The sequence below is a fragment of the Ornithodoros turicata genome, chromosome 10 (assembly GCF_037126465.1).
Source record: "Ornithodoros turicata isolate Travis chromosome 10, ASM3712646v1, whole genome shotgun sequence".
Taxonomy (NCBI): Eukaryota; Metazoa; Arthropoda; class Arachnida; order Ixodida; family Argasidae; genus Ornithodoros; species Ornithodoros turicata.
Genome location: NC_088210.1, coordinates 22,526,845 through 22,547,761, shown reverse-complemented (window position 1 = coordinate 22,547,761; position 20,917 = coordinate 22,526,845). Strand labels below are relative to the sequence as shown.

At 45.8% G+C, this 20,917-nt stretch overlaps 4 protein-coding genes across 8 annotated transcripts; 2 read left to right on the top strand and 2 right to left on the bottom strand.

Annotated features, from left to right (window-relative positions):
• Positions 1-1,541: 1,541 nt before the first annotated feature.
• On the top strand, positions 1,542-4,924 carry LOC135371070 (E3 ubiquitin-protein ligase LRSAM1-like). Its single transcript, XM_064605051.1, has one exon. The coding sequence runs from the start codon at positions 1,803-1,805 to the stop codon at positions 3,873-3,875; it is 2,073 nt and encodes a 690-aa protein (XP_064461121.1). The 5' UTR covers positions 1,542-1,802; the 3' UTR covers positions 3,876-4,924.
• Positions 4,925-5,628: 704 nt separating this feature from the next.
• LOC135371071 (D-glucuronyl C5-epimerase B-like) lies at positions 5,629-12,902 on the bottom strand. 3 transcript variants are annotated; one of them, XM_064605053.1, is made up of 6 exons: positions 12,784-12,902; positions 12,556-12,664; positions 11,820-12,104; positions 11,584-11,765; positions 10,469-10,708; positions 5,629-8,822 (listed from the first exon to the last, which is right to left on the bottom strand). In XM_064605053.1, exons 3-6 carry the CDS (start codon positions 12,080-12,082, stop codon positions 7,783-7,785), a joined length of 1,725 nt encoding a protein of 574 aa, XP_064461123.1. In that variant the 5' UTR covers positions 12,083-12,104; positions 12,556-12,664; positions 12,784-12,902; the 3' UTR covers positions 5,629-7,782. The 3 variants fall into 3 exon arrangements, with proteins under 3 accessions (XP_064461123.1, XP_064461124.1, XP_064461122.1); XM_064605054.1 differs by lacking the exon at positions 12,556-12,664 and having other exon boundaries at positions 11,820-12,107; XM_064605052.1 differs by lacking the exon at positions 12,556-12,664.
• A 377-nt stretch (positions 12,903-13,279) lies between these two features.
• On the top strand, positions 13,280-17,571 carry LOC135371068 (UPF0488 protein CG14286-like). Of its 3 annotated transcripts, none has more exons than XM_064605047.1 (5): positions 13,398-13,682; positions 14,620-14,682; positions 14,749-14,839; positions 16,653-16,790; positions 17,369-17,571. In XM_064605047.1, the coding sequence occupies exons 1-5, from the start codon at positions 13,653-13,655 to the stop codon at positions 17,509-17,511; spliced, it is 465 nt and encodes a 154-aa protein (XP_064461117.1). In that variant the 5' UTR covers positions 13,398-13,652; the 3' UTR covers positions 17,512-17,571. The 3 variants fall into 3 exon arrangements, with proteins under 3 accessions (XP_064461120.1, XP_064461117.1, XP_064461118.1); XM_064605048.1 differs by having other exon boundaries at positions 13,409-13,682; positions 16,653-16,787; XM_064605050.1 differs by lacking the exon at positions 14,620-14,682 and having other exon boundaries at positions 13,280-13,682.
• A 469-nt stretch (positions 17,572-18,040) lies between these two features.
• On the bottom strand, positions 18,041-20,712 carry LOC135371067 (uncharacterized). Its single transcript, XM_064605046.1, has 3 exons — positions 20,412-20,712; positions 19,068-19,275; positions 18,041-18,602 (listed from the first exon to the last, which is right to left on the bottom strand). Exons 1-3 carry the CDS (start codon positions 20,565-20,567, stop codon positions 18,352-18,354), a joined length of 615 nt encoding a protein of 204 aa, XP_064461116.1. The 5' UTR covers positions 20,568-20,712; the 3' UTR covers positions 18,041-18,351.
• Between the last annotated feature and the right edge of the window lie 205 nt (positions 20,713-20,917).

Below are 20,917 nucleotides of genomic sequence, written 5' to 3'. Positions count from 1 at the left end.
GCCTTGTGTAGGGTGCGGTCTCCAATTCATGGAATGCCGATACAGCTAGTTCCTTACAATTTGGCATTCCTGCTAATTATCAGGCGCTCCATAGAAAGTGTAATAGAGAGGAATCACGTGCGAGGAGTAATCCTGGAAAAAACCATCGGATACGATTTGTCACTTCGATCAAACTGAATGTGCTATATCGGCTTATAAAGCACTACAATCACTAAGTAAACTGAATGCCTGGCAAGACACTTGACTGGGTTAACTCCCGTTTACTGGCGAAGTGTTAATCGGTTGGAATTCATACTGTCCCCTCCGTCAGCAATGAAGTGACATGCATAACCGGATCTGTACGATGATTGGATTCCAACCTTTAATTAACTTTAGGCCATCATTCACCAACAAGGCAAGACCTGACTTCTGCAAAGAATAACCACACGTAAATATGCACTCTAAGGAGGCAAAAAGTAGGATTGGGACCAAAATTAGTTTCCAACCGGCTAGATCCCAATTTCTCTCCATTTTAGTCCACCCATGAAATTTACTCCCCAGCATTGCAAATGGATCCTGAACTTCGCTTAAGGTTCCGTTTATTTAGTCCCGAAAGCAGTGGCGGACCGGGGGGATCGCCCCCCTCAAATCATGAGGTTAAACAATAGAAAAAGGCGGACGCCGCCCAGTTTCAACAAGTCAGGAGAGAACGATGTCATTAGGAATGGCTAGGACCGTGTTATGCTATGCGGTTCCTTTAAAAGTGCGCGGGTCGACGTGCATGGCGACACGTCAAACCGAAAATAAAATGCAGGGGAAGAAAGCAAAAAAATCAAGAAAAAAAGTATTCAAATGTGTCTAGCGGAGTGCGTCGCGCCTCGGGCGCCCCTTAACTGCACAGGTCAGTTTATTGAAATACACACAATGGAGTAAATGAACCCAAACTGACCCTGGTCACCCACTGACCCCCCCCTCCACACACACACACACCGCGGGCAAAGAAAGGTTGTGTGAACAGTCATTTTAAACGAAAACCCAATTGAAAACGAACAAATTAAGCGACTCGTTGAATAACCGTACCGGATACATACACAGCATATGTTGGGATATAAACATATAGAGCATGCATGCGTGAGATACTCATACGGATCAGAATATGAAGCAGCGCTCCCTTTTTTTCTTATGCCCTCCGTGCGCCCACATTGTTACTCTAACACAGCACTTTTGTTTTTATCCCTGAAAATGGAAAAGGTAAGGCTGTAATAGTTTTCAAGGTTCAGTACTTAATAAGCTGCTTTTTCTTTCAGCAGATAACTACCAAAGTACCGTTCGTAGTTTATTATTAATATTATTGCACAGAGCCGAATTGAATTTCCCGCGTGTCCGGACATCCAGACTGCTGCTGCGCTGTGATTGGCTCTGGTACTACGCACTGGGAACAGTGTTCCGTGCGTCCGTTCTCACCACTTGTCGAACTGTCGCAACTGACAAAGCGTCAAAAAGCTGAAGGAAGCGTCAAAAACGGGCTAGCTAAGCACGCAGAAGACGTAGCTTGGTCGCTTGGGTTGGTCACGTGACTTTGTCATGGTGGCCACGGGCTGGTGTCTGTGTCAGCTTGTGAGCAACTCCGCGTACTAATCACCCTAATCATGGAGAATCATTCGCCGGCGAGGGGAATCGTCACATGAGCACCTGCTCTTCGCTTTTAGGGCGAGGGTCTTGTTTTGCAGGCAGTAAAACAAGAGTTGTTCATTTGCCCGGCGTTGCCCAGCTCACGACACTTTCTGTTCGATCTGAATGGTTATAGTTTATGTCTTGAAAGTATGCCGCTGTTCAAAAATAGAGGGAATGAAACAGAACGGAGGAAGCTTGAACAGAAACTGTACCTTGCGCAAGAGAACCCGGATGAAGTCTTCGATTTGTCCGTGTGTGCACTTAAGCGTGTGCCATCGGGCGTGTTTGCGAAGTGCCGTGTGTTTAGAAAAACAGCGCTGATACTTCACTCGAATAGAATATCATCGCTAGACGGTGGTGGATCACTGAAGGATCTGGCGGAAGTTGAAGTTTTGGACTTGCATTCGAACGACTTGCGCGTACTTCCTGAAGACATCGGTGTATTGAAGTGCCTCAAAGTTCTCGATGTCAGCAGTAACGCACTGAAGACGATTCCAGATAGTTTTGAAAGCCTCACCCGCTTAGAGGTGCTTAATGTGAGCGCAAACAAGTTCAATGAATTCCCTAGAGCCATACTGGAACTTAAGAAGCTCCAACAACTCGACATAAGCAATAACGAAATACAAAAGTTGCCAGCGCAGTTTTACAGGCTATCTCGATTAAAATCTCTCCACCTAGACAGTGACAAATTTATCTTTCCTAACGTAGCAGTGTGTAATGGTGGTATTGAAACTATAATGCGTTTTTTGTGTGACCACTGTGGTGTGGAATATCCCGTGCGTGACGAAGATACTCATGAACAAGACACCAGTTTGACTGGAGAAGCACAAGCAGACACCTCTGGACAGCACTTTGAACAACTTCAGAACAAAAAAGAGCAACGTCGCCTCGACATGTTGGCCACGGAATCCCAGTTACGAGAAGCCCATGTTGCCGACGCGCATCTTGCAGAGGATGCAATGGAAAAACGACAACAGCTGCTCCTTCAACTCGCCCGCGAACAAGACGAATTACACGCAGCAGTCTTAGAAATTCAGAATCAGAGGGATGTTGAAAGGAAGAAATTGCTGTCCGATCTCGAAAGACATGCTGCGGCACTGGTTCAGGAAATCTCTCGTAGTGTTTCATCAGAGACCTCAGAGAGGCTCAGGGAAGCACTAGAAGTTGAAAGATTAGATATGGAGCATCTGTACAGTACAAAACATGCCGAGATGGATGCAACAAAGAAGCAAGCGATTCTCAACTCTATGGCAGATACACTGTGTCACAGTGACCTACAAATTATTCAGGTTGAGCAAAGAAAACAACTGTTAGGGAGACTGCAAGAAAGTGACCTAGCAACTGCTAGGTTCTTTGAGGACACAATTGCAGCACGTGAGAAGGTGCAACAGGATCTCACCCAGCATATTCAAATGGTAGAAACCTACCAGAAGAATGCATTTGAAGCATTGCAGCTTAAGAACGATAAGGTACACCATCGCATAATTCAACAAATACATCTCGTCGAAAAGGAGCTGAGCAAGCTCACCGAAGTAGAACGCAAGCGACGAGATCTGAAAGTGACAAATGAGCTTGATGCACTCGCAACCCATCGTACAGAACTTGCTTTTCTGCTCGCTTTGTTGCTGGATAACAAGGCAGCACGCGAGAAAGAGCTCCGAGAGTACATCAGGGAGGTGGAAGCGAGAAGAGATGCGGAGATGGGTGACTTTTGGTTGGTGCAGTACCAAAGGCTCCTGGACCGAAAGCCGCCAGGCATCAAGGCTTTGGAAGAGCAACTGGATCAACGCATTGTTAGTGCCTTGATGAATTCTAATGCTGAACATTACATCACCCTCTTTGCCGCACAACACATCAGTTGGGACGAGTTCGTATCGATGGGTCGGGACGATTTTAAGAGGCTCGGAATTTTGTCGGAGGATACAGCCAGCGCGCTGGAGGTGGCAGTGACCCGCGCCCCCGTTTGTCCAGCGGGAACGGGGACGGAGGTGCCTTCGGCCCCACTTTCCGAAACTGCGGAAACCCCCGAGCAGGCCAAGTGGCCGTTGCCGCTTGAGGTTAAGCTGTGGTGCAGCTCAGAGTGTGTAATTTGCTTAGACGTGAAAACACTTTTAGTCTTCTTGCCGTGCGGACACGTCTGCTGTTGTCAGGGGTGTGGAGAAGGCGTTTTGCAATGTCCTCTCTGCAGAGCTGTTGTTGAGAACAAATTGAGCTTGATTTAGCTAGTCCCATTTTGATATTTGCGTGCGGTTGAGATTCAATACTTTACGCTTTTGTACGAGAGGTCCACGTGTGCTGTTTCCCGAACGGTCATCACAATTATTCCACGTTTTGCTCACAAACAATTTATGAAATGTCTCATAATTAGCCTGTAGCAGTTTCTGAGTGTGCCTGACAAAATGCTACTTTCCGTAACTGCAAGTGGTAAAAAGTCGGCTGGTGATACAGTGTGTGTCTTGCAAGATGTAGTGCCTACACTTTTGAGCCATAAGCTTCACTAAGTGCTTCACAGCTCTGAAAAGCAATGCTAGCATTTTGAGAGGAAAGCAGCTGCTGCCAACATCTCTATAGTCAAAGCATTGAACACTACTGGTGTCTGTTATCAAGTACTGATCTGTCCTATCAAAAAGTTTAAAATAAAATAAATAAAATAAAATATTTCAGTAATAATACATAACTATGTCATAAAATCAAGTTTCAACTGTATTTGGTTTCCAGGCTTCCAAATGTAATAAGGAACACCATATAGTCATGCTAGCTGCAGGGCATGACACAGCTGTCAAATTGTCACTTGTGCTCCCACAGCACTTGATGGATTGCATGTGAGTCTTCACTGATGACAGCCTACTGATAGGCGTAAACAGAAACAATTTTAGCAAGTTTATCGTACATGTTCAAAACAGTCACCGAAAGCCAGCATTGCCAGGAAGTCTACACAATGTGCAGAGAACCGCAATATTTACTTTCAGCAATGCCTCTTCGTCTTCAGCAAGCTGCCTTCGCATTGCCCTGCTCAGGACAGACTGGAAACATAAGAAAAGCAAACAAGTACACATTTCAAGTGCAAAACGAAGAACGGCTCATCATCCACACTACGTGTCGCCCACACAATTTCTCATGTTGTTGCTACGTGGTGCTTACTTCACAAACAACATAATCATGACCTGTGCTGCTCAGTTTTGTGTACCCTCTATTTACATGCAGAAGGCTGATGATCTGCTTAACATTATACAGGTCCAAGCAAATAATAATAAACAAATCAAGGACTGATTATCTATGATATCTTCTTCTGTATCAAATTGTGTGTTACAGCTTTTCATTACTTCAGATAGAACTGTTCTGCCTGCCGTGAACAGCCCCTGTAGCTCAAGGCAAGCACCTGCCGCACACACGAGGGCACTAAGGCTAAATTTCTTGAGACGCTTCCCCATTGATATGCGGTGCCTGTCCCGATCTCGGTGGGGTGGGATGCAAGTTTCCGATACCGGTTCTATCATTATTAGGGCCACATCACAGTGTCACCATCACGTGATCGACAAGTGAGTAACCATCACAGTAACAATGCAAGAAAAATTAAATGGTTTCACTAAAAGTTCAATTGCACTGCATTGTACTTGTTCTTGCAGCACTTTTGATAGTGTTGCTGGAAGATTTTGGCTGTGCCACACCACACAGTCGTCTCTTGCTGACGTCCAGCTTGTTTTATGCTGCAGCATCTTTTATGTATCTCTGTCTAACACAAGTCGCTGGGACATCCTTGCTGTTGCTCTATAAACCCTCCCGACTGTGGCTTGGTTTGACAACAAACGATGCCACCCCCAGATCTGTCTTCAAAAATTCTCACAACTTCCAGTACGCATTGCTAAACAATCCTAGTTGGACTTTCAAACAAATCCAGTAGAATGTGGAGATAATCTGACTAGTTCGACTGCGTGCCATTGATGTTTATGATGACCAAGCACCGACAGACTTACAATAATATTGTAAAAATACGATTTATTCTAAATTCTAACAAGTACCTGTGAGTAATCTGTAACAACCATTTCAGCCATGCATGATAAAACTTCTAACAGAGAAACATGCATTCGTCCTCAAAGACCAGGCACACCAGCTTTTCACAACTGAGCTCCCCGAACTGCTCTTCCTACACAACCAGCCCTGCTTTCTATCATTACACGTTCGCACAACCTTAACGGACAACCGTACTGCCATTGGGCCCTTATCAATGACACACGGGATTAAGGCTGCCTTGTACATTGGCCACAACATTCGAACCACAGCTCACAACTTATCTTCTAGAACGCATCCCGCAAGTTCCACACAACAGAACAGGACTGAAATACCAACAGTAAGGTAGACGGACATAGACAACCAGGACCGAGAGATCAAGTCATGCGAGAATCTGCGATAAAAAAAAAAAAAAAACAGATGGGTGTGATATCTTCGTCGTGCAGTGCAGTCGTTGGCACCCTTTGCTTTTTCAATCACGAAATCATCTTGTGATTCCTCCTCTAAAGACAATCATTGTGACGTACAACAGTCCAGCGTCAACAGTACTACTATAAAAATTGTCACAAAGTGCAATCTAAAAGGCCACAGATGAGTCTGAAGCATTCTGCGCGACTCTACAACCGTAAATGCACGTCAGATGTGTTCTCAGAGGGAACAGGTAATAAATATTCATAAATATGCGGGTAAGCACATAAATAAAGTTAAAAAAATAGGATCTTCCCATGAAACTGTAAGAGAAAAACAAAGACATACGTAAGCTGACAGAAAAGCTGTAAATAATGCGTACGAAACGTAGCAATAGAGAGGCGCAATGTCACATGGGATATCATTTCTAGCGATACAGTGCGCTAGCTTAGGGATTTTAAGGCTTGTAAACGCAGAAAGCCCAAAGTACACCCTCTTACAAAGTTCAGATCCTTAATGGGCCACTGTAAACGGGTAGTCAGGTTCATTGGGAAATATGCAATTTGGTTGTAAAGGGAGATTCTGGTCACACAAGCAACAAAGGAGAAACACTGCATTTGTGTTGAGACAATGCTGCCTGAGCACTCAGTTATACCTTTAGGGAAACGATGAGATACAATGTCAGAAAAACAGAGAGCAAATAAGCATTTGTCACCAATGGGGTACAAGGTCATGCTAACACCAAGGGATAGGTGCGACCAGCCCGGACCGTAGCCAGAAAGACATTTTGAAGGGGGCTTGTGTGGGAGCCTTATGTGGAGAGGAGGGTTTTACCTTTCCCAGATGCACTACCAAAGGTACAAGTTCGGAGGCTTTGAACCCTCGAACCCATGGCTACGCCAATGCGGCCTGTGACATACACACACTGAAGGAGCCTCAGTGTTGATTTTTTTTTTTTTTTTTCAAAAACATGTTGATTTGTTACAAATTCAACTAGTTAAGACTGAGCCTATTGCATATTTGCCGGTTTTCTTCGTTGGCAGCTCATTTTAGCGGCACTTACCCCACTGGGCTCAGATTCCACACTCAATTCAATATCATTTCGTCGTCTCACCCTATTTCTCAACCCAAGAATGCATGCTGGAGCGCTGACGTCGAGTTCGCCAAGGAAAGGTTTAGCTTCACGTGGGTGTCATGGAAGCATAGTCCTCTTCTCGATATCCCAGCCAAGCCCGGGACTTCTGGCATCCCGACACAGATGGGCTCCACGATAAAAACGCAGAGAAAGACATCACAAAACTAATGTCCCACGAAATTACCGTGACCACTTGTACAGTATCCCTACACAGTCACGGTGGAAAGCTGCACACACATATTTCAACACATCCTCGGAAGTCAAGAGTCCATGAAAGACTTGAGAACATTGTGCACACCACGTCAGCACTGCCACAATATATCCAAAACTATGTACAATCTATACACAATGGGGGAGTAGCGAGGCATGCAACTGTGTGTTGTACTGTACCTTGTAGCATCCCCAAGATGACACAGCTCATGGTTGTATACTTTGAAGCTGCCATGACCCTAAAAAGTGGGGTCCCTTACTAGGGGTCCCTAGGGGGTGACTAGGGTCCCCGACCCTGTTAGTTGCACGCAGCAGTTGGCTGGACCTTGTACGGGGCGAGTTAGAAAAAGTACAAAAGGCGGCCCGGATCAATTATGCGGCGCCTTGACTCCCTTCATGTAACGTATCCACCGCTCCGCTGTGGCTCGAAAGATGGGATCATCGTCTATGGTGCCAAGAAACAATAACTGGTTTATATGCGTAGCGTGATAGTCCCACCTCGCGATGTTGGGTGCAATGCCCAGGGAGAAATGGCGCAGGTCGTACACGGTGCCCCACCCGGTGTCGAAGAGGGGCAACATCCGCTTTAGAGAGACCATGCCATCGTCGTAGAGCTTGGCAGCGTCACGGCAGGCCCCCACGCCCGCCGTGCACGTCGACTTCAAGTCGTAGAGGCCAAACAGGGCGTAGATGAACCCGTTGAGCACAAAGGAGCTGGGCACAGTCGGGTACTCCTCGTACCACACAAACTTCCCCAGGAAGGTCGCCATCACCCCGTGGTTCTCGGATCGTATCTTGAAAGGTGCAATGGCTCGCAGTGCAGCGTCGAGATACCTGGGATCCTCCGTTGCGGTGTACGCTCTTGTCAGGACAGACATTGCCTGGCCCTGCGCCATCGCCGAATACCAGCCGGGTTCCAATTCCAGCATGCCATTCGAAAGACGCCGCGTCACAGTGATGGGCCATCCGCCGTAGCTGTTCTGGTGGCGCACGAGCCACCTCGCGGCATCAAAAAAGTGAGCTTCGTGATCCCTGGAAGACAGTGTCAGGTTATCCAAGAGGCCGTGGCCCCTGAGCACGATGCTGTGAATGCGGAGGTTTCGCGGTCGGGGCACCGCTTTTGCCTGGCCGTAATTCAGCCCCTTAAACAGGTCGACGCCAAGGTCGCGCGTGAGGTGGATCCAGGAATGACTGGTGCCGAGCCCGTAGTAGATGTCGTGGTCGTCCACCACCAGGGGAGTCTCGGTCATGAGGTAGTGCACCCCGTACAGGGAAGGTTTGCTCACGCTTTCACCTGCCAGGATGACGCTGATGCTCCCATTCAGGATAACACGCAGGTCAAACGAGAGGGTGAGGTTCCCAGTTTCTTTCCTCAGCGAAAATGCCACACCTTGATCTTCCGCTGTACCTGCATTACGGAGCCACTTATGTGTACTCACATACTGTGCCAGGTTAGAAACAAGATGTTTACTGCAGTGGGTAACTATATACAAAAATGCACGGTTTCAGAGCTAAATGCACTGCCCGAAATCCTATTTCTAAAGTGGAAGCACAGAGCCAAATAAACATCTTGTGATGTGATTAAAGCGAGCTATTTCCATGCATTATTGCTTGAACATGTGTGGTGAACTTTTCTCACAAAAAGGTGGATGCTCTATGGAGTGACATTTGAGAACCCCGTTCCCCGAGGTAATATAAGAACCAACTGGGCGAAAGTGGGGCAGCCGTCGCACGGTGGTCAGCTAGGAGTCCCAGCGGGGGTGTGGTGGGGAGGTTAGAGGTGTGGCGGCAATGTACCGCAGGTGAACGATTATACAAGTTAGAAATGCTACATGTGTGAAGGCCGACTGAGTTCGGGAAGTGTTGTGATGCATGTGGGTGAAGCTACGACTCAAAGGACCCCACTGAGAACCACCGTCGGAAGCAGGCAGTGATTGACCCCTTCAAAGACACCGCAGAACTCAGATAAGTGTGACTGTGACTATCCTTGCCTTTGCTGACCAAGCGAGAGGGAAGCTCCGCCTCCGGGACGCCGGCCAATAGGAGGACACGGAGGGCAGGAACACTAAACAATGGTAACGCTGCGCCATCTCTTAGGCGAGAGCAGAGGCTTGGGAAGGGCCTGTTCTCCGCATCCTCCTACTGGCCCGCACCCAGGAGGTGGAGCCTCCCTCGCTCTTGGTCAGCAAATGTAAGGATAGTCAAAGTTTAATGTAGCGTGGAAGTTTTGTCTAACATAAGCAGTAGCTGTGTGTTAATCTTGAGTTTTTGCAACCTAATTGTGAGCAAGAGTAAATATATGTTGTTGATTGTAGCTTTGTGTACGTGTCCAATCGTTCCACCACTGTCCGTAATCTGCTTTACCTGCCGAGTCCGAATTTTGAGTGGCCACTGAGCTCCAGACATTACCCAGTATCATCCCGGGCCTGTGACACCGTATATCGCGAGTTACGAAGCTGGAAGCTGTTCGGAACAAGGCTATTCGTTTTATTTTGTCTAAGCGTGATCCGCTCTTCTCTCCTAGTTCCCAGACCTTGATTTGACAACACTTCAGGATTGAAGTCAAAGAATCAGATTAAAAGGCTTTCGTGCTGTTGTTTTGGGGAAACTGCATATTCTGTTTGCATCGACTCTACTCTTGTTTCGCACTGCGGCCACTGCCCCACTAAGATCATCCCATAGGTTAAACATTTTACCGTTTTATTCTAGAGTTTACTGTTCTAGCTTTTTCCCACGCTGTACAACCGAGTGGAATTCCACTGACGAATCTGTTGAAGAGTTGCCTCAACCCGAATTCTTTTCATGACACCTGCAGTAGCCTCAGGTAGAGGCTACAGTATGTGTAAATAAATAAATAAATAAATAAAAGTGAGTTTAGAAAAAAAGAAGTGTTCACCAAACACCCAATAGCTATGTACTCACTAGCATTTCCGGAAGTATACTAGCTTTGAGGGAAAAACCTTTCTTAAAGCTAAACTTTACCATTGACCCAGCAGTGTACACACTCGGAACCTCAGCACAAGGAATTAGTGCTACACAGAACGTGATACTCACCACTCGTCTTGAACTCGATAACGCTGCTTTGGGACGCCTTGTCGAATACCCTCACATAGCTGGCTTTGCCCTTCGATGATGTCACCCACGTTCCATACTGTGCTCTCCTGCCGTCCTCCAGAACATTAAACACTGGTGCTGCCTCACTCAGGTTCTTGCTGAAATGGCTCAGTCCAAACTGCGCAATCTGAACAGGGTAGAAATGACCCCTGGCGTCCCACTGCGTCGATATGGGGACTCCTGTGGAGAGAGTTGGGTTGAGTTGATAAGAAAATAAAAGAAAAAAAATGAAGAAATAGGCATTCATTACGAGAGCCGGCTACGCCAGATCACTTAGGAAAACAATAAGGGCTAGCTACAACACAGTGAACATACATACAGCAAACAAACCCTATTTACTATCTTTCTATGTTAGCAGCATGGCAATGATGGTGCAAAGAACACGTCAGTTCACTGTGCCCATTGCTCCTGGATACAGTCGGGAAAATACGTGACACTTGCACAAAGGGCTCAGCGAGGTGACTGCTGGTTTGCTTAACCCACGAACTACTAGATTATAGTGACCATGTCATAATCAGCAGCCCCTATGAGGAGCCCGTCCGCACGATCCGCTAGGAGTGCTACTCATCGTCCCGCGAGATGCACATCGTGATTGGACAATGGAAATTTGAACTTTGAACATGCAGAAGCGGACGTACAACTACCGTAGCAGACGACAGCGACAGCTCCTATGAAAACGCGTAGACTGGTTATGATAATCAACTTTAGAAAGAAGCATCCCTCGTGGCACATTCACCACTTGTACAAAAATACTAAGGTAAGCTGAAGTACAAAGTACTGTAGAAATTGAGGAAGCAATAACCGGGCCGATGAGTAGCGCCACTGCTAGCCTCCAAATGCGGCACTGGGAAGGGGTCCATATGACATGGTCACTATAATCCAGTAGGTCGTGGTTTAACCACAGCCTTTACATGCTCGCCCAACGAGGCAAACGCAGCCGTTCAATGTGCTAGTTTACAAAGATCGACAGGAACCACTACGTATTGACGTTTTTAAACCGTTTAAAAACGTCACCGTTTTAAACGTTTTTAAACACATGACGATTTTAAACCTACCTTCGATTCCGCTGATGCACTTGACCCTTTCTCTGACAGCAACATTGTAGTTGTCAAACCACAGAAAGGACCCAGTGGGATGATACCTGGCAGTTGGAACCACAACCTTCGAATAGCTGTGTTGCCAGTCAAAAACCTGTTGACCCTCGCGGTAGGCTATCTTCCCGTACACCTCGAAGTACCTGTTATAGTGATTATCTTGCATTCCCTGGGAGGCGGACACCGGTAGGACTTACCTCTGCAGGAAGCTGAAGGGAACATACACCTCAGAGCCTTCCTTTCGGCATGATAGCGAGTACTCGTTGTTGATGACACAGGTGATTTCTTCAGAAGTGTGCAGAGAGTTTATCTTGCTATAACTACTTGCTGAAGGTACAACCGGTGCAGTGTGGCTGCTGAGGGTGCTTCCTCCACAATGCACCCAGTATAGGAGAGCCATCACTGTGGTTCCCATTGCCAACAGGCTGAGAAGGATCTTCTTAGTTGACCTCATCCTCATTGCATGGCGTAGTCCTCCTGTTCTGCTAGAACAAGAAAGCGCAGATATTAGTGCACCTTCTGTGAGGAATAGCTATTACCCATGCGTGTGAGCTGACATTGGGGTGAGGGTGAAATTGAAGACATTAGCAGCAAAAAGACAATTGCTTGGTCCGTGCGTCGTTGCATGGGGCTACGGGGAATGCACTCAATACTAGCTGCCGCGTTGTTGATACCTCCCTGATGTAGGCACCACTGGGTGCTCACACATCAATGAGAATCCACTACCCTCAACGATGAAATGGAGCACCGTTAAGAAGGTCGGTTTGGAAAACAAACGGAGCAGGTCAATGCAACAAGGTGGTGGTGGGAATGACGTCGCCAGGCAGCAACGACGTAAATGTACGCAAATCTGGTTAATTTCGTACTATGTAAAAACACCAAATGCCCTGTGACGACTATGTCCCATCAGTGAAATGCAAACGCATTACTCACATATATGTCACGCGTCAAAAGACAGCGTACCGATCATTCAGGGTAGGAATCTTGGTATGCGATCAAACAACACTGGAAATACTGGATTCTGGTGCTTCATTATGGTAAACTGCACAAATTATCAAATGTACTACAATACGCGTATTAATTCGACTCACTGCACAAATTACTCAGTATGGCCATAGCGATACGAGTATAACGCCTGCGTAATGCAACAATGGATCTCACCCTAGTCTCACAGAGTCCTGCGACTTAACGAAATTTATTTTTGTGGACCACACGACGCTTTCAACCTCACGTACAAGAGAGTCGCACCGTACGCCATGTTGCGCTAGGGAAACTGGTGGCGCCAGAACGGCCAAACAGCCAAACGCCCATACAAACAGAAACCCAGAAACCGCCCAGGAGGCGCTGCGCACAGGCATTTAGGTTTCCGTTTGAACAATGCGCATGTCACGTATGAATATGAAACCAAAACTTCTACCAATTCTTATTTTTGTTCTCTGTCTTCCAACATTGAACGCGCTCAAATCTCAAATCGAGCACTGGGAAGCTTGAGAGAACATGAGAGAACTACTCTGGGTGCCTAGGTGGGCTGGCCTAGGTTTATTCGCTCGGAGGCACTCAGAACGCTCAGAACGGATAACGTCACGGAGGTCGCTCGAAGGCGTATGAAAATTGACTCAGGCTGTTCGCTTTCAGTTTGTAGCCAGCGTGGTACGGCTGGTACGGGCCTCTGCATGCCTCTGCATTTCACGGGAAGGGTACGTGATTTGAAACGGAAGAACACATCGGAGCCCCGCGAAAATCCTGCCGCGAGGCGCGCAGCGATAGCGCAGAGCAACCGAGCAACCACGTAAACAAACTGATAATGTCACAGCGTCACGCGTCACAGCCGCGACAACGTGCTTTCGTGCGTTGAGTGGGTCAGAGTTGAGAGTGGTTGAGAGTGCCAGGGTGCCAGCGGCAGAACCAAGAAGACCAGTGAAACAAGCATTCTCCGACAAGGAGAAAACAGAAAGCCGTTCCAATCGGCTTGTATAATACGCAACTCCTTTTACATAATAGTTTCGTACGCACGTTTCAATGTAACTAACATGACATCTCGAAGGAAACCTAGCACAGAGGTAAGAAGTTCCCGCGCGTGTCACGAATAGGGTTGCCACCTTTTCCGTCGGCCAACCGTCGGGGGGTGTGGGGGATCAGGATGAGCAAGCGCAACGCAGTGGGCTTCGTGTAAGAGTAGACCTTACGACGCATGAAAGGTTTTTTTTTTTTTTTTTTTTTTAACATCCAAACGTTGCTTTAGTTATCTCAGACTACAAATCACTGGGCATCAGGCGAAAAATCAGTAGAAGTCTATGGCAGCCCGGTCTCGATCTTCCTTTTTGTTTGTTTGTTTGTTTTTTCTTTTGGGAATAGCAAGCCTCCATCATGGCTAACCGTTCTTTTTTTTTTTATATATATGAGCATTAAACATACCCCCTGTCAGACTGAAAGGCGAGACAAGCAGGGAGGCCCCTGATTGGCCGGCCAGAATGCATAACGTTGCATCTTTATCGGTCCTGTCAACCACAATCACATTGTTCCCAGAGCTGTGTGAACTATCTCAAACTATGCGTTCTATGGAGAGCTGTTACTACCACGCCACCATCCACTTTTTGCCCCGTCCTGGATTGGACAAAGTGGATCGTGAAGGACCGTATCAAATTCTTGAGTCTTGAAAGCTGAGCACTGGGCACAGAAGGTTCTAATAATAGGTTCTCTACAGGATCCTCAAGCGGATCAACGTACCTTTGATTGCTCTTTTTAGCTATTGCTCGGTCTTTGGTGACGTTGACCCAAACGAAAAACATGAAGTCGTAAGGTTTTTACTACAACTTGGCCAATTCCCGAACGTTTTATGTCCGGATTACGTCTTCACCCGGACACCGAACACAAGCCTTGCATTTCCGAACTGTTCGGTTGAAATCTGGACAGGTAGCAACCCTAATCACAAAGTAATATAGTTCCAGTGTGTTCAGCCTCCTACTGCAAAGTAATCCTTTGTTGTTATACAAATAGACAAATGTACCGCGTGCCACGTTACCAGGAGAAACATCATCAGAAGAAGCCCGAACAGAAGAGGTGTGGTAGTGAAGTAAACAACACAGATCACCCGTTGCTAATTTGAAATTCTGGATCCACTTACAGGACATGCAGGAAAAGTTTGAGCGTGAACTGTGTTGGTGTACTGAGCAACTGAGCACAATGCTTTCAGACATGGACCCGAATAAAAGGCAATGTGAGTTACTGCTCAGCCGATTCACAAAGCACAGGCTTGATGGTCACGTTACAAAAATCTAAATCGACGCCTGACTCACCTCTAACTTTGCAGTCTAATAGCAGTGTGATGAACACTTTTGTGCTCAATGGGAACCAGACATGCTCGATTGTAGATGTTCTGATGCTTAATCACAAAAAGCTCACTTCGGCGATTGTTAAGTTGCATTTTTCACCTTTTTGTTGTCCATTCTACAGTCGCTACCTTCTAGAATTAGGCCCTTCATGTGACATTCATAGACCCAATTGAGACCAGACTATCTTGCTACAGGAGCTGTTTTATCCAAATTTCTGCCTGCATCATGATTTGACAGTTCTAAGCATTCCACTGTCAGGAAGTAGCGAACATTGTTTGACCAGTTTGAATGTGTGTTGTATTAAAGACACTCTGTGCAAAATAGACAATTTATCACTCCATGAAGTTTTTCTCTTTTTTTTGCTACCTGGGGCACCAAAATTAGAAGTTGGTTAATGTCAGTCGGCAGGAAACATGGACTGTGTGTACGGATGCATGTGTGTATGCATGAGCTACCATAAGACAATATATACATTCAGCGTTCTACGTGAACAATGAGAAATTGGTCGAGTCTGGCTCATGGACGACACAACACGTAGTCCTCCGGCGCCCAGCAGATGTCAAAGCTTTAGTCAGGTATGGAGGAAGTGCTAAAAAAAGGTGTAAAAATTTTTGGCTTCCAAACTCAGTGCATTACAAAACATTAAAAACTGTTCCTCTCTGCATAAGAGTACCTTATTCTGCGATTTATGTTTTTTAGCTGTCGGAAGATCACTGGCACATTTACAAAAAGTCACACGTAGGTTGTGCTTTAAAATTGTAAAGGAAGCAACAAACTAAATAGTGTAACAATATTTGTACTGCTACTAAACTGTGCCCCCCCCACAGCTTTGCAGGCTCTATTGCTATGCTGGCTGTTGGAAACGTAAAGTGGGTAGTGTTCCTTTAATTTGCATGACTCATCGACAAAGAACTGAACAAATTGAAATTTTTAGGTGAATTCATTCAGTGTGTATAATGTTGAATTCATTTTAGTGTCACTATAATCCCCGTACTTGGTGATGTCCTGTATTTCACATTGTTTTATTCTGCTGAAGGAAGTAATACTAATAAAATGATACTATTTTCTTGCAATGCTGCGCAACATTCCTCTAAGCTGTGTACACTACTGCTGGTTAACTAAGATCAACAGACTATTAGATTGTACGGAACAGTTCAAGCGCACACTTCAAACCGTAATTGTGGGTATTATTTATTAATGTTCATTATTATCATGGCCATTCTAACAAAGCTTCAGAAAGCTGTACATAAATGCAGGGAATGTGCAATGCAAAATGGAACGAATTGTTTTCATAGCAAGAGGTAATTTGTGTGCATAGATGTGGGCCGGCTATTTGTTTATTCCAATAGAACATCACAGAAGCCGGTCAGACTGCAAAATTCGAGGCGGGTTAGGTGTATGCTTTCGATGTGTTGGAAGTACAATATCCACCTTACATATGACACATGCACAAACAAAATAGTCCAAGACTAATACTTCCAAGATCATGTGGTGTACAGCTTGGGACAAAAGTCCACAGAACATAGCACTGGCGTATTTCTTAATCGGAATGGCCCCCTGATAGGCACCATGCATGTGTGTCCGCTCCTGTCCGCTGCTAGGGTATTGCTCCAATGAAGAAAAAGGCGACATCCCTGTGTTCCGTAAACTTTTGTCCCAAGCTCTATAACTAGGTAACATGTTTGAATATTCCTTTAGATAAAGACAAACTGAAGGCATTACAAACCCTTGAGAATCCAAAGGCGCCTATGATAAAAAAGCGTCAAGTGATGAGCGCTGCCCTGGGAAACTACAGACAGCAGATGGAAGTGGAACAGGCAAAGTACAATACAGGTAGTACGTTCATTGTTCTAGTTGGTGCCCAAAATAACTCGATAATCACTTAAAAAAAAGAAAGGTTGCTATACCCGCAGTAGAGCAAGTATGTATTTCAGTTGTAACAGTAAGTGCGCATGTATTCTAAAGTTCACAGATTACTCAATGGCTAAAACTTCTTGAGAGATGTTACGGATTTACGTGCAGCCAAAAATCTGGATGAACATAGAATGTGTTTGAAAGTAGCTGTTCTGAGACTGGAACGTAAAAACTGACAAACACAACATGGGCCCATCGAACTTGCACCTCATCTGCTTTCTGTTGATGTATGTGTGTGTACACAGAAAAACACTCAGGAGAAAATGTGGAGAGAGCGTAATGGTGGAACAGCACTGCACCAACTTCAAAACAAGTTGGTGACCTTAGACCGTAATTATACCATAACCTTGTCCGCAGTGCCATCACATGATTGGCAGCACTTGCAACCTTGCTGCGTCAAGGTTTCAACAATACCATGCTTATCCTATTACATAGTGCCGCAGACACTGGTGTCCTTCGACGTCTTTATAGCTCTCAGAAAAGCAATACTTCTGCTGCAGATATGCAGAACAGAATGAAGCTAGAAGTTGCCACTGGGTCACAAGCAACATTTATCAAGAAAGTGGTGGCTTCTCAAAAGATACCTGCTGAAGAAAACGGGTTTATGTTTAACTTTGTCGTTAATGAAGAGTCTCTTTCATAGTGCTGTAAACTGCTGTGCATTACCGCCGTCTTTTTCAATAAATAACTGTTGTGAATTCCATTTCGCTTCTTGCACGTTGACCAATGCCTGTGCCCCAAACCAGCGAGAAGGGTTATGCATAATGTAAAACCCTGAGACTAGGGAACACGAAAGGACAGACACAAACACGAAGTCTCGAACACAGTCACGAAGTCTCGAGACTTCGTGTTTGTGTCTGTCCTTTCGTGTTCCCTAGTCTCGGGGGTTTTACATTATGCATCATCTTCACCACCTCGCTTGCTTCCTAGCCATTTTTTAATTGAGAAAGTTTAGTTAATGCGTCGTATGTTCGGACATTGACTACACGTTATGCAAGCAGGTCAACCGTCTGCTCAGCTCCCCAGTCTCCCTCTTTGCCCTGTTGGCCGTGGTCATTTGTCCCTCTCCCAAATAAGGGGGCAACATTCCTCTTTCCTCTGCACAAGGACAACTGTCGTAGCATACTGCAAGTACAAGAAAGTACAGTACACCAGATGCACCACTTGAAGAATGCTGGTTGTCACGAAATATATTTAAAAAGTACAATACATTGCAGGCTTTTTCATGCAAAATGAACAAAGTATGGCTACAAGCACCCTGATCCTTTCACCCAGATGCTGTACAAGTTTTCAATATTGGCTGTGCTTAGTACACATTCATGAGATCAGTGGAGCTGATTTTCAGGTTTGCCCATTGAGGCAAATTGATTACGTCATTAAAAGCAAATATATTTGTGGCTACACAGAATAACACTCAGATGAAACTGTACGCCAAAGCAAGTATGGCATGTGAAAACCAAAAGGTAGGCGAGGTTCATCATACCTATGTCGTGGGCACAAAGCTATTTTCTTTATCTGAAGCTACAGATTTTCCTCTATTTGGATCCATAATTTTCTGCCTCTGGATCTGTTGCTGTTGCAGTGAGTGCAAGAGACAGTTTGGGTGAGTCGTAGCTCTCAGTGGTGACCGCATGCTTCCAAAGGCGTTCTCGTTCTTCTTTGCAATAGTTTTCAGGGTCTGTGCCAAGGGAGCAGGTCTTGCCACGTGTTCCGCTTTCAAAGGGGTCGAAGGATCTGTTAGGAACAATGATACCATCTAAAGCAGCGATTCTCGAGTTATTATCATTCGAGGGAACTCGTAATCGTGCCAGCATGACTTCAAGCAGCTTACTACTAGAAGCAACCGTGTTTAAGGGGATCGGGCAAACTAGGTGTCGGACAAGCAGCAAATTATGTACGCAATTGTTTCGTCTCAAGATTTCGCCTGAACTTTGTGGGATTCTGTTGGACGGTGCTTCCCCCAAAATAACACGTTGTAACAATATAATGATGCTCTTTAAGTCCCAAGTTCACGTAGGCAAGAGAGAGATGGATATGGATGGACATCAGTGCTGGCCAAGGCTGGACCTCGACAGTATTGTGCTCGTGGAACGTCGTTTGGGAACCACTGATCTAAAGCGTAGCTTGACTTATGAAGCCATGTCTCATTTGTCTGCATGAGAAAAAAAGTGCAGGAGAGACCATGCACATTGTACACACCTTGCGGAGTAGTGCAGCCACTGGGCGCGTTCGTGCTTTGGTGAAGGGTGACCCTGGTGAAAGTTTCTCTCTCCGGCTGCTTCTGACGATTGGGCTCTGGCAGGAGCTGTCCAAAGGGAATTGGAGTCCTCTGGAAAGCCCGTGTAGGTGATCGCGGGTCATCTTTGCCGCAGTCCAAAACTGGTGTTTCCTGTTGAAACGACTCAATCTGCAAGCAGGAACGCACAGTGACTAGTGGTAAGAAATAACTCTTGAGCTTCAAGGAATTTAGAAAGCTCCGGGACACTACTAAAACGTAAGCTTCAACAAGGCTAGTCCCGTGCATTCCTATAGCTCACTTTACAAATTCTACTATTCCATGACCCTTAAAAACATTAGCGTCGCCAGAAAAAACGTTTTGGGGCCAGATTTTATGGAATGTTTATGTGGGGAGGGAGACCTCAGCCTCGAAACCGTCCCTCGCCTGACTAGGCCACTGCTTGACAAGAATAACGCTGACATTTTGCAACTACTGTTTCATCAATAATCATGGTAGCCAAATTGGACCCAGGAGTGTGAGGTCCATAATTCCTGCTAACATACATAAAATTTGTGCTAAAATACAAATGCGTCCTGTAATAATGCGCTATGACGAATGACAACCCTTATCATGGTAGCAAACGTGACGAAACGCGGACAGACTTACGCGCTTGTTACCCCGTACGCTCTACATCTTCGCGAACCCTCAGGATTTTCAGCTTTAACAATTTGATGTCAGTTTGGGCTGGTCCTTCGTCTCAAATACGTTGTTCCAACGCGAATTTGTAATAAGAGTGGGGAAGCAAATAAATGTGCTGTACGCACTGGTGCGTCGTTAGTAATCGCGGGACACGTACGATCTACGTGGACATTCTATCGTTAGCAGAAGGTCGTCGCTACACAACGCACAGGATTAGAAGAGAGACAATCTCTGATGTCGGGTTCCTAGGACAGTACTCTTGTTGTCCATGATCTGCTTCTGCGCTGTCTCAGACACTCACGGAAATCCCCCAAGTACGGTCGCAACATAACGAAATGTCATCGCGTATGAAGAAAAAATAGTGCAGTCATGCTCTTAGAGCTCTCAGCGCCGCGTTTAAATTTCGCATCGGGAAAGAAACCAAAGAAGATCCGACTAGCTGACGATTTCTACGCAGAGAAACAACACGAATACCATAGCAGTAAAGATGGACGTCGCCGCCAGGTATCTCCAACCGTTACAAAAGAAATACATCACTCACACTGTTATCAAACGTGCCGCCGTTGTAACTTGCCACTCTCAGTTTCCCCCCCAAAATATAAAACCTGCGAATTTATTGGCATTACCTGTATCGGCGTTCTTGTAATTTCGGATGATGGAGAACGGGGATCTAGACTGGTTAATGATAAAAGCCTTCTGGACTGCCTGCGTACCGACAAAGGCGTGGACTGCTGCGTTGCGTCGTCCGTATCGTTCCATAATTTACCGTAATGCACTCCCATTCTTGCGAAAAGAATAGAATCTCACAATGAAAGACTTTTGTTCGCAAGTGACAACGTCGTACACAAAGTTAAAATAACCGCCAAGCACCAACGGCAGCTGGCATGATGGCCCGCTACAAACAGACTAACGACCGCAGCGACACCTATCGACAACGCGGTTGAGCACTGCAGTAGTTTTCGTTTTGGTTTCGTATACGTTTCAACCTACGAGAACAAATTATTTTTCTTGTGTGTAGACTGGTATATCATATGAGCATCGAGCGCTTCTTTAGTGCTAGAAAGAAAGAAATTTAATGAACAGAATAAGAGGAGCAGACAAAAAAGAAAAAGAAGAAAATGAGAATATTTTG

Bases quoted from the DNA above. Each gene is read 5' to 3' on its own strand.
- LOC135371068 (XM_064605047.1), top strand. From the start codon at position 13,653: ATGACATCTCGAAGGAAACCTAGCACAGAG. The intron at 14,683-14,748 runs GTGTGGTAGTGA...ATCCACTTACAG, and splicing joins AAGAAGCCCGAACAGAAGAG to GACATGCAGGAAAAGTTTGA. The intron at 16,791-17,368 runs GTACGTTCATTG...CTTCTGCTGCAG, and splicing joins GGCAAAGTACAATACAGGTA to ATATGCAGAACAGAATGAAG.
- LOC135371070 (XM_064605051.1), top strand. From the start codon at position 1,803: ATGCCGCTGTTCAAAAATAGAGGGAATGAAACAGAACGGAGGAAGCTT.
- LOC135371071 (XM_064605053.1), bottom strand. From the start codon at position 12,082: ATGAGGATGAGGTCAACTAAGAAGATCCTTCTCAGCCTGTTGGCAATG. The intron at 11,766-11,819 runs GTAAGTCCTACC...TCACTATAACAG, and splicing joins CCCTTCAGCTTCCTGCAGAG to GTACTTCGAGGTGTACGGGA. The intron at 10,709-11,583 runs GTAGGTTTAAAA...CTCTCTCCACAG, and splicing joins GTGCATCAGCGGAATCGAAG to GAGTCCCCATATCGACGCAG.
- LOC135371067 (XM_064605046.1), bottom strand. From the start codon at position 20,567: ATGGGAGTGCATTACGGTAAATTATGGAACGATACGGACGACGCAACG. The intron at 19,276-20,411 runs GTAATGCCAATA...TCCTGCTTGCAG, and splicing joins TTACAAGAACGCCGATACAG to ATTGAGTCGTTTCAACAGGA. The intron at 18,603-19,067 runs GTGTGTACAATG...TGTTCCTAACAG, and splicing joins TGGCTGCACTACTCCGCAAG to ATCCTTCGACCCCTTTGAAA.